The sequence below is a fragment of the Esox lucius genome, chromosome 11 (genome assembly GCF_011004845.1).
Source record: "Esox lucius isolate fEsoLuc1 chromosome 11, fEsoLuc1.pri, whole genome shotgun sequence".
NCBI lineage: Eukaryota > Metazoa > Chordata > Actinopteri > Esociformes > Esocidae > Esox > Esox lucius.
The window spans coordinates 23,196,910-23,209,248 of NC_047579.1; the positions used below are offsets into that span (position 1 = coordinate 23,196,910).

General features: G+C 39.7%; 1 protein-coding gene across 3 annotated transcripts in view; it reads left to right on the forward strand.

The window, feature by feature from the left end:
* LOC105009533 (nuclear GTPase SLIP-GC) overlaps positions 1–12,339 on the forward strand; it is a 56,648-nt gene that overhangs the window by 11,609 nt on the left and 32,700 nt on the right. For all 3 annotated transcript variants that reach the window (XM_034295198.1, XM_034295199.1, XM_034295200.1), the window contains 3 exons: positions 1,072–1,158; positions 7,288–7,381; positions 7,485–7,701. In XM_034295198.1, coding sequence (XP_034151089.1) covers positions 1,072–1,158; positions 7,288–7,381; positions 7,485–7,701 — 398 coding nt within the window. The remainder of the gene's footprint in view (positions 1–1,071; positions 1,159–7,287; positions 7,382–7,484; positions 7,702–12,339) is intronic.

Genomic DNA, 12,339 nt, shown 5'->3' on the forward strand with positions numbered 1-12,339 from the left:
TTGTTTGGTGAAACAAATTTACAGAGCAATCACTTTTTCACATCTGAAAATTGAATGTGAAAAAAGTGATTGCTCTGTAAATTTGTTTCACCGAACAACATGTTTCTGTCAGATTTTTCACATCTGAAAATTGCATGTGGGTGGCTTGCCCACTTCAGGTTGGTGGAGAGTGCCTGCCTCAAGTGAAGGAGTTTAAGTATCTAGGGGTCTTGTTCACGAGTGAGGCAAGGATGGAACGGCGAGATTGACAGACGGATCGGTGCAGCTTCTGCAGTAATGCAGTCGATGTATCGGTCTGTCGTGGTGAAGAAAGAGCTGAGCCGCAAGGCGAAGCTCTCGATTTACCAGTCAATCTACGTTCCTACTCTCACCTATGGTCATGAGCTTTGGGTCATGACCGAAAGGACAAGATCCCGGATACAGGCGGCCGAAACGAGCTTTCTCCGCAGGGTGGCCGGGCGATCCCTTAGAGATAGGGTGAGAAGCTCTGTCACCCGGGAGGAGCTCAGAGTAGAGCCGCTGCTCCTCCACATCGAGAGGGGTCAGCTGAGGTGGCTTGGGCATCTGTTTCGGATTCCTCCGGAACGCCTTCCTGGGAAGGTGTTCCGGTCCCGTCCCACCGGGAGGTGACCCCGGGGAAGACCTAGGACACGCTGGAGGGACTATGTCTCCTGGCTGGCCTGGGAACGCCTCGGTGTCCCCCCGAAGAGCTAGAGGAAGTGTCTGGGGAGAGGGAAGTCTGGGCATCCCTGCTTAGACTGCTGCCCCGCGACCCGGCCCCGGATAAGCGGAAGATGATGGAATGCATGTATGATTACCTATGACATCAAACAAAAGAAGCAACCATGCAACAGCATGCATGGAAGGAAATACAGGGTAGTCACCACACACAAAATGGGGAGCATTGTGCAATGGACATTTGGCCAAGGGGAATTAGGCACACCATATTCATTATCTCGAGCTCCTTGCAATATATAAGTGGGTGTAACTCATCTCTTTAAATTGGAAAATCTGTGACTGCTGTTGGTTGATATTTGTATTAAAAGAAAAGCGGTTTCCATTTTTTTCCAGACAAAAGGAAATCTGATGGTGACGATGCAAACAAACAAACAAAGAAGCAAAAACGAAGTGCTGCATCCAGAACAACTGAAATATTTGGTAGGTGGATGTTTATTTCAACCACAATCAATCATTCAATCTAATGTTTTAGAAACTCACAGTGCTTATACAAATACCCAACCTAAAAACAGCATATAGCAAGTAATGGAGCAATTTACCTTTCAATGCCACATCGCTAGTCCTAGACAAGCTTAATCTGTGTCAAGCACTAAACGTTGTATTTTTCACAGTTGAAAGTGTTTTGCTACACACTCAAAGTTTACAACGGACAATGTTCTTTACGTCTTTAACTGAGACAAACTCAAATGACAATACTTCCAGCTGTTGAAAGTATGCCTCTCCTACTCCCTCAACCTCCTGCCTTCGTTTAGTGTTTTGTATAGTAGCGTATGTGACCTGCCCGCCTTGACCTTCCGTGCGTAAACGTCATTAAAAGATGGCCTAACGAGGACAAAAAACTAATAGCATCAGGCGACGTAGTAAAGCTATGTTACTTGGATTTAACACTGTAATATACAGGTGGTGGTCATAAAATTTGAATATCATCAAAAAGTTTATTTATTTCAGTAATTCCATTCAAAAAGTGAAAGTTGTATATTATATTCATTCATTACACACAAACTTATATATTTCAAATGTTTATTTCTTTTAATTGTGATGATTATAACTGACAACTAATGAAAATTCAAAATTCAGTACCTCAGAAAATTTGAATATTGTGAAAAGGTTCAATATTGAAGACACCTGGTGCCACACTCTAATCAGCTAATTACCTGCAAAGGCCTTTAAATGGTCTCTCAGTCTAGTTCTGTAGGCAACACAATCATGGGGAAGACTGATGACTTGACAGCTGTCCAAAAGACGACCATTGACACCTTGCACAAGGAGGGCAAGACACAAAAGGTCATAGCTAAAGAGGCTGGCTGTTCACAGAGCTCTGTGTCCAAGCACATTAATAGAGAGGTGAAGTATAATAGCACCAGGTGTCTTCAATATTGAACCTTTTCACAATATTAAAATTTTCTGAGATACTGATTTTGGGGTTTTCATTAGTTGTCAGTTATAATCAACAAAATTAAAAGAAATAAACACTTGAAATATATCAGTCTGTGTGGAATGAATGTATACATTATACATGTCTCACTTCTTGAATGGAATTGCCGAAATAAATCAACTTTTTGATGATATTCTAGTTTTATGACCAACACCTGTTATTACCGTTTTGGAAGTTTTGATAAAATTAAGGACTGGCACTTACATCTTTATATTAATAGAGTTAGCGTGCCTAGACATTGCTAGACAATTGGTATTGCTTCTTTGCAAGTCTTGCCATCCGATAGACACACTGTACCTGTGGAGAACCATACGTTCATTAACAATGATATTAAAACTTAATAGAGAATTTATCCACATTAAAGGTCCAAACAACCATTTATGTGTTCCTGATTGATTTATCTTATCAATAGTTTTACTCTCACGGTCTGAAGTGGGTACCCTTAGTGGGTACCCTAAGGCTGGGTTGCACCAACATGAATCAAATGAATCCTGGTTTAGACTTAATATAGGGTTAGTAAATCTAGGTTTAAACTGGATTATAATTAATCAGAGGCATGTTGCACATCTTGATTTTAACCCTGGATTAGTTGAACCAGTTTAACCAATAAAATATGATTTGTTTATGTTCAGTCATTTTTGAACAAATGTCTCGTGAACTTGCTACTTTTTCAAATAAATGCTGTTATTAAAACTGTTATCACTGCTGACCAACTAGATTTTCAGTAGATTGATACAATATGGCACAGCAAAGGAGTTCAAATTGTTTGGCATTTGAAAAGATATTGCTAACTGAGCTAATGGAAGAGTTTGGCACAGTAATTGAGGACCAGCGAACTAATAGCAATTCAGTGGACAAGAAGGATGAGACCTGGCTGTTGTAAGCTGAGAAATTTAATTGCTCAACTGGCATTAAGGAGAAGAGGGACAGGTCTCAACTTAAAGCCTGCTGGAAAAACTTAAAAGCAAAAGCAAAAAAAGATGCGGCAGAAGAAAGACGAGACACGTTTCAGACCTGCGGAGGACCCCCACAAGTGACAACGGATCTGTTGTCCAAAAAATTATTGAGATAATTCCACAGCAGATATCCCCACTCTCTAACCCCTAACAGTGTTGCCAGTTTAGCGACTTTGTCGCTAGATTCAGCGACTTTTCAGACCCCCTTAGCGACTTTTTTTTTAAAGCGAGTATCGACAAATCTAGCGACTTTTTGTGGTGTTCTTGGAGACTTGTATTGGAGACCTCCGCATCCAGACTGAAAATGAATCGCGCATGCGGGAAGTTCTCTTAAGCCATGACCATGATGATATCTCCCCTTGTGTGTTGCTCTAAATGTAAAAAAAATTCCAGCCTTTTGATTTTGACTTAAATAGCGCCCCCTTTTTTGATTTGTTCATTTTTGCTCAGGTGATTATTTCTTGTACGTGGACAACATTTGTAAATATGCATGTATTACATTATTTTCCCCAACGAGAGTTTTGTATGTTAAAAAAGAAAAAAGAAATCCTTTCATGATGCTGATGGGAAATTATGCAAATTAGGCGATGATGTCATTTAGCGACTTCTAGCGACTTTTAGGACAGCCAATAGCGACTTTCCTTCCTGAGGAGTTGGCAACACTGACCCCTACGATGATGACGGCGCACTGGATACAACTATATCGTTCGCCACAAAAGCGTTAGGTAAGCTTGCTTGCTACCACCTCATTTAATCAATGTACTATAATAACAAGGACACTACATTTAGGCTACTTTTTAGTATACCTCTGAGTTGTTTATATTGAGAAACTGCTTTTTTGTAGTAGCGTATTAAATATTTTCCTATGTGACTGGATGTCTAATGGGTTTGGATGTCTTCTGTTTTTTGTTCATATAGTTGACCCTGTTTTTGTGCTGGAGCCAGTAAAGCCAGCTGATACGAGCATTAAAGCAGCAGCACAACCTGTGAGACCTCCTTCTGAAAACCTCTCACCAGGAAATCATTGAACTTGAGAAGGAAAGATGCTTTCTGGACGCTGAAAATGCTAAGCTACAAAAAGAGGTCCTATTACAAAAAAAAGAGGTCCTGATTCTTCAAAGGCTACTGAATTTGAGCCATTTACAACCACAGGATCCACTTGAAGCTTTCTTGGAAAAAATTATGTAATCATATCATTGTATTTATTTGTGAAAGTAAAATATTTATTTCAATCAAAATGGAAGTCTCTTCATATTAGTTCCTCCCTGTATGGATGGGAAAATAAGAAGAATATTAGTTATGTACGGTTTAAGTTATACAAGCGCACATACATGTCAATCAAAATATAATGCTTACCTTAATTAAGCTTCAAAATGGTTTTCAACCAGTGTTCTCCTGACAGCGTTGCCATTTGCATTTACAACATTCTGTACTTGAGCATCTTCCAGATCCTCATCCTCAAGTGGGTCCTTATCCTCCTCTGGTAGCTCGTCTCCTACTCTCTTCCCAAAATTGTATAACACAGCTACAGCTACAATGATGGTCAGAGTAGTGTCCAACTTGGTGTGAAGTCACAACTGTAAAAATGGAAATCTCAGCTTTCACACCCCAAACACTCTCTCAATTAGCCCTCCTGTTTTAATGTGAGAGTAGTGTTTCTCTGCCTGGGTCTGAGGGTTCAAAAGAGGAGTCATCAGGTATGAGCTACATGCCTAGCCGTTGTCACCCACTAGGTATCCACTGATCTCCCCTCCTTCCAGCAGGGCACCAAGTTCACTGTTGTCAAAGATTCAACTGTGTGGATCCTGTCCATCTTGCAACAATGGGTGTGATCTTGGCCTGTTTATCAATCACAACTTGGACATTAATTGAGCAGTAGCCCTTTCGATTACCAAAAAGTTCCCCATTCTCCCCCCCTGGGTTAGTAATTGGGGTGCAGTCAATAGCTCCAATTTCTCCAGGAAAACCTGCTCTCCTGTATAATACAGCTGTTATCTCCCTCCGTGGTTCGAATCGAATATACTGACCCTTCAAACATGCAATTGCTTTTGACACTCTGCTGACAATTCTGCAGACTGTGGACTTGTGAACTCCAAAAAGATCCCGGTCAACCATTTGAAAAGACCCTGTAGCATAACAGCAGAGTTCCTCTCACTTCCATGCTTGATAGCTGGTCCAACCTTCCCATTGAGGTAGACGGAATCTTTTGTAAATCTATACTGCTGGGAAAACTCATTATTGTTATAAAATTCCATTGGGTTTAACCTGTCTCTAATTTTCCTGCGAGGAACTATTTTTTTTATTCCCATCCAGCGAAGATATGCTGCCATGTTGTCCATAAAACTAACATTAACCAGACATAAACCTCCTCAAGGGGTGGTTTAAATATATCTGCCAATCCATCGTTAAACTACGTTTAAAATTTCTGGCGCAACAGTCTTTAATTTAATCTAGTTTTAAGTGGAAATTATGCTGTGATTGCCAAAGGTTTCGATTTAACCAGGATGAATTGTAAACTACATTTAAACTAGGTTTAAAGATTGGTGCAACAGGATTAGTAGATAAACCTTGATTTAATCTAGTTTAAAAGTTAAACCATGTTGGTGCAACCCAGCCTAAGTGTGTAAAGCTACATTTATCCTCCCACCTCATATGTCTGCTTTGTCATGTGAGGAAAAGGTTCAATTGTTTTGGTGACAAAACTGCACAGAGCCAGTGCCTTTTCACACCATCCTTCAGTTTGTGCAAAATTCTGTTGGTTGTACAGTAACTGAAACATTTTGGGAAACACAGGATACATGATCGTGTAATGGCAGTGAGTTACCCCAGAGGAGTAGAACCTAATGCCAAGACATAGCATGTACATTGATGTGCATAAGTGCATACATTCTCAAATAAATGGTTAAAAGAAATACATGTCATTTTCTGTCTGAACTGTAATTAGTTATATTTTGTGATTTCTGTGGTCCCCATGGAAAGTTCCTGCTGCTTTGGCAAAAGCTATTCGGGATCCAAATGAATATAAAATGATGTAACAGATCTAAATGCCACTGTGCATTCTTATCTGTGGTAAGGCCAAAGGCATTACCCCTGTATGGGGATGTTATTGTGGCTAATGGGTGTGTAGAAAAGGATGGGATACCACAGGTTCAATTCCAAGCATGTAGTATTTAACTACAAGCTTGGAATAAAAAAAATTAAAGTCATCGGTTTCAGAACAAAATGACAAGGGATATACCATGATGATTGTAAATGCAAGTTTCCTGAACTTAACAACAATTCCTCAGCCTTGTGACAAGTTGTTCCTCAGCTCTGCAACAAGCTGTTCCTCAGCCTTGAAACCAGCTATTTCTCAGCCTTGCAATAACCCGTTCCTCAGCCTTGCAACAATATGTTCCTCAGTCTTGCAACAAGCTGTTCCTTGGCCTTGCAACAAGCTGCTCCTCAATTTTGCAACAAGCTGGTCCTCAATTTTGCAACAAGCTGGTCCTCAATTTTGCAACAAGCTGTTCCTCAGCCTTGCAACAAGCTGTTCCTCAGCATGGTAACAATCTGTTCCTCAGCCTTGCAACAAGAATTTCCTCAGTCATGCAACAAGCTGTTCCTCACTTCTCTCTAGTCAGAGCTGAAATGCCCAAAAATAAATATTCTAAAAGACCTACGCAAATTGGACTAAATCATTTTACAGAATATATTATTAAACATATCACTACTGAGCGTTATTTACCAATTGCGCACTAAACCTGCATACCATTCACACCATAAGATTTGCTCTCTGGATAACCATTACCTGGGACCAATTACTTTTAGCTTAACACACACAAACCTTTAAATAGGAGCCTGGTAAGTACATGCCCCCTTTTCCTCCATTTTGTACACCAGGGATGTATGTATACAATGTGCTGTTTCTACCACATGATACCTGATTGCTTTTACCAATGAAAACATATAAATTGGCAACATGTTTTATCACTAGCAGACCTGTCGTTGAGTACTGTAATTCAGGCAGACCTAAAGATGTGAATGTAAACAAACACTTCCTGTTGGGATGACTGGGTCTAGTGAAAATGTAGGAAGCAGCCTTTTCACACCATCATTTATAAAAAAGAATTAATGTACAACAGGGCAGTTGAAGGTAAAGTGTGTAACATTTTTCAGATTGTAAAAAAAAAACAGAGGTCAAGAAGATCATGGAAAGTCTCAGAAGCAAACTGGAAAAAATGACTTCTACAAAACTCACAAACTTCCTAAGGTATGCTTAATTTTATATTTGTATATGGAGCGACGACACATGAAGATATTCATATAGGGCATTTCTTAAATAATAGTGTTTGTTTGTCTTTCACTTTTAACAGAGATAAATTTGAAACATTGGAAAAAGATAAAAAAAAGATTGTTGGTGTTTTTGGGAAGACAGGAGCTGGTAAGAGCTCTTTAATAAACACCATCTTGGGTGAGACAAAACTGCTTCCTTCTGGAAACCAAGGAGCGTGTACCTCAGTGATGATTCAGGTGGAGGCCAATATGATTAATGACAAATACATTGCAGAGATCGAGTTCATTACAGTGCAGGTAATAGTATATGTTCCTTCTGTTTATGTCCTATCACACACTGTTTTTAGATGTGGTGCCAAGGAATAATACCTTGATGAAAACCAAGGCACCATAATAATATTAATTCACCTTGTATACGGTTTACAGTGCTTTAAAAAATAATTAAGACCCCTTCACTTTCTCCACAGTTTCTTTTGTTATAGATTCAATTCAAAGATTTTTAAGGATATTTTTGCAATTAATCTATAACACATCTCATAATGATGAATTGAATATAAATTGTATTACAATTGAAAAATAAAATCTCATGTTCCTAAGTGTTCAGATATACAGTGGATATAAAAAGTCTACACACACTCTTGTTAAAATGCCAGGTTCTTGTGATGTAAAAGAATGAGACAATGATAAATCATGTCAGACATTTTTCCACCTTTATTGTGACCTGTAACGAGAACAATTCAATTGAAAAGCTGAAATCTTTGAGGGGGAAAAATAAAAAACTCACAATAACCTGGTTGCATAAGTGTGCACACCCTTAAACTAATACTTTGTTGAAGCACCTTTTGATTTTATTACAGCACTCAGTCTTTTTTGGGTAGGAGTCTATTAGCATGGCACATCTTGACATGGCAATATTTGCCCACTCTTCATTGCAAAAGCACTCCAAATCTGTTCAATTGAGAGGACATTTCCTGTGCACAGCCCTCTTCAGCTCACCCCACAGATGTTCAATTGGATTCAGGTCTGGGCTCTGGCTGGGCCGTTCCAAAACGTTAATCTTCTTCTGGTGAAGCCATGGTTTTGTGGATTTGGCTGTGTGCGCTTTGGATCATTGTCGTGCTGAAAGGTGAAATTCCTCTTCATCTTCAGCTTTCTTACTGACGCCTGAAAGTTATTAGACAAAATTGCTCAAAACCTTCAGGCGTTCGTTAGAAAGCTGTTCATAATGGTCTGCACTGTTCATAATTCCCTCCACCTTGACTAAGGCCCCGGTGCCAACTGAAGAGAAACAGCCCCGAAACATGCTGCCACCACCTTGCTTCACTGTGTGTATGGTGTTCTTTGGGTGATGTGCAGTGTTGTTTTTGCGCCAAACATACCTTTTTATTATGGCCAAAAACTTCAACCTTGGTTTCATCAGACCATAACACATTTTCCCACATGCTTTTGGGGGAATTGATGTTTGTTTTTGAAAACTTCAGCCGGGCTTGGATGTTTTTCTTTGTAGGAAAAGGCTTCCGTCTTGCCACCCTACCCCATAGCCCATTCATTGTTGTCAGATGTAGCACACAGCCAGTACTTGCCAGAAATTCCTGCAGTTCCTTTAATGTTGCTGTAGGCCTCTTGGAAGCATCCCTGACCAGTTTTCTTCTTTTCATCAATTTTGGAGGGACATCCAGTTCTTGGTAATGTCTCTGTTTTCTCCACTTGATGATGACTGTCTTCACTGTGTTCCATGGTATATCTAATGCTGTGGAAATTCTTTTGTACCCTTCTCCTGACTGATATCTTTCAACAATGAGATCCCTCTGATGCTTTGGAAGCTCTCTGCAGACCATGGCTTTTGCTCCGAGATGCAACTAAGAAAATGTCAGGGAAATCCTACTAGGACAGCTGAACTTTATTTGTGATTAATCACAGTCATTTTAAATGATGGCAGGTGTGTAATGACTTCTATTTAACATGAGTTTGAATGTGATTGGTTAATTCTGAACACAGCCACATCCCCAGTTATAAGAGGGTTTTATTTTTCATTTTTCCCCCTCAAAGATTTCAGTTAGTTTTTTCAATTGTTCACATTATAGGTCACATTAAAAGTGGAAAAGGTTCTGACATGATTAATCAAAACCTGGCATTTTAACAGGGTAGTGTAGACTTTTTATATCCACTGTATAACCAAGATTCTTTAAATTTAGTTCAGATGCATCCTGTGTCCTTATATTATCATTTGAAGCTAAAACTTGATTGGAGTCTAGCTGTGGCAAATTAAATTAGTTAGGCTCACTATATAAGGTCCCACACTTCATAGTGCATATTGGAGGAAAACAAAGACATGAAATCCAAGGAACGCTCCATAGACCTCCAATATAGAGATATTAAGGCATAGATTTGGGGAAGATGATAAAAAATTGCTAAATCTTTGAAAATTCACACAAGCACTTTGGAATCCATCACTATGAAATGGAATCAGAATCAGAGCGATTTGTTGCCAAGTAAGTTTCACAACAAGCAAGGAATTTGTTATTGTCATTGGTGCAACAATTAATCCAAAAGGAATAGGGGAAGTAAAAACAAATAAGAACATTGGACTGAGAATAAAAATACTAGACTGTGAAAGAATTACAAAAAGTATATGTCAGGTGTTAGATTTTGTCCAGTTGATGGATGTTTATGTATGTGGGAAGGCATAATAGATTTGTCCAGTTGAGGGTTGTGTGTGGGCGAGGTTTATAGATTTGTCCATAGAAGGTTGTGTGTGTATGTAGGGAGTGGGCAATAGTCTATAGTTTGGTTCCAGGGGCATGTTTAGCCTACTGCTGTAGGAAAGAAACTGTTCTTGTGGTGGGAGGTTTTGGTCCTGACAGACCTCAGTCTTCTGCCAGAGGGTAGAGCACTGAATAGTCCATTGCTGTGGTGAGAAGGATCAGCCCCAATTCTTTGCTGATCTCCATGTCCTATAGGTGTGTAGGTCGTGTAGAGATGGCAGATTGCAGCCAATCAGCGGATGATGCTTTGCAGCCTGCCCTTGTCTTTGGCAGTGGCTGCAGCGTATCAGACGGTAATGGAGGTCAGGATGGACTTTATGATGACAGTGTAGAAATGCACCATCATAGTCTTTGGCACGTTTAACTTTTTCAGCTGCCGCAGGAAGTACATCCTCTTCTGTGCTTTCTTTGTAAGATGTGAATGTTAGAGGTGATGTTCAGCTCTCACTTGAGGGCCTGGGCAATGGTGGTGCCCAAAAGCAAGAGGAATACACTGAGTTGACTGGAGAGCCACACAGCATGATGGGGGGAAGGGCAGCTGGGCTTCTCCTGAAGTATTTTGGGTGTTGAGCTCCAAGTTGATCTGATTGCAAAGGCCACTCTAAAAGAGCTTCAGAATTTTTCTGCAGCACTCCATCAATCAGGTGTTTATCGTAGAGTGGCTAGGCAGAACTCTATATTTAAATTTCAGCACGACCACAACCAAAAGCAAACAGCCAAGACAATGCTGGAGTGGCTATTATCTGCTAAAATCAAGGCAGCGACTCGCTCCTGCAGGTTCATGGTCTGCATAATTCGTAGAGTACGACCTCAACTCACTCAGGAAGCAGCCCAGGTACTTGTCCATCCACTTGTCATCAAGTCTGGACTTTTGCAACTTATTCTTGGTGGGACTTCCGGTGTGGGTAACTCAACTCATTCAGAATGCAGTGGTTCATATGGTGTTCAACCTTCACCCCTTTCTTCGCACTCAACATTGTCTTCCAGCTGAATCTCAAATCAGCTTCAAGGCTATGGTTCTTGCCTACAGAGCAACAAGACAAGTCAGGCAATGCTCAAACCCTACATCCATCAAATGTTTTGTGCACCAAAACATCTGACAATTTCACGAATACAGTCTAACAGTGTCACAAATGCCAGGAATGCCAACAACGCAGCCAGGCATAGCAATTTCATATACAAACCTGTTTCCAAAAAAGCTGTGTAAAATGCAAATAAAAACAGAATGCAATGATGTGCAAATCATTTAAAAGACAACATATCACATGTTGAAACTGAGAAATATTATATGCCCTCTTTCATTTTGATGCCAGCAACACATTTCAAAAATGCTGGGACAGGGTCAACAAAAGACTGGAAAAGTTGTGTAATGCTAAAAAAAACACTGGTGGAACATCTCACAACTAATTAGGTTAATTGGCAACAGGTCAGTAACATGATTGCGTATAAAAATAGCATCCCAGAGAGGATGAGTCATTCAGAAGTAACGATGGGGAGTTGTTAACCACTCTATGAAAGAATGTGCAAGTAAATAGTGCAACACTTTAAGAATGTTTCTCAAAATAAAATTAGAAAGAGTTTGGGGATCTCATCAACTTCATTACATAATATCATTAAAATGATTCAGAGAATCTGGAGAAATCTTTGCAAGGGACAAGGCAGAAAACCAATATTGGATGGCTGCATTAAAACAGTCACGATTCTGTAGTGGACACCAATTAAATGTCTTCAGTTTGTATTGGAAAGAGAAGGGTTTATAGCCAAGAGTAAAAATAAAATATTTGGTAGTGTCTTGATAGAAATGATCTAGTTGTGTTCAATGCTCATTGACTAGGCCCTCAGACTTTGCATAGAAGGCACCAGCCGACATCAAATATATTTACTTCAATTAGAGCTGCATTTTGTAATGACAGTAGAATCAACCAATCACAAATTGTCTTGTAATAGGTGGGACAATTGTATGATGAAAATTGTATGATGATCCTCTAGATAGCCTAAGTATACATCTATAATTCAGAGCCAAGAACAAGCCTTATCTAGTTTTCTCATGCTGGAGCCTCACTAGCTAGCTAGCTTTTTGCAGTGAGTGTTTGTAAGGTTGGCAATGGCCCGGCTGTTTGCCCTCAATCGAAAAATTTATTATTTTGGATTTAAAATCAAAAGACAAGCT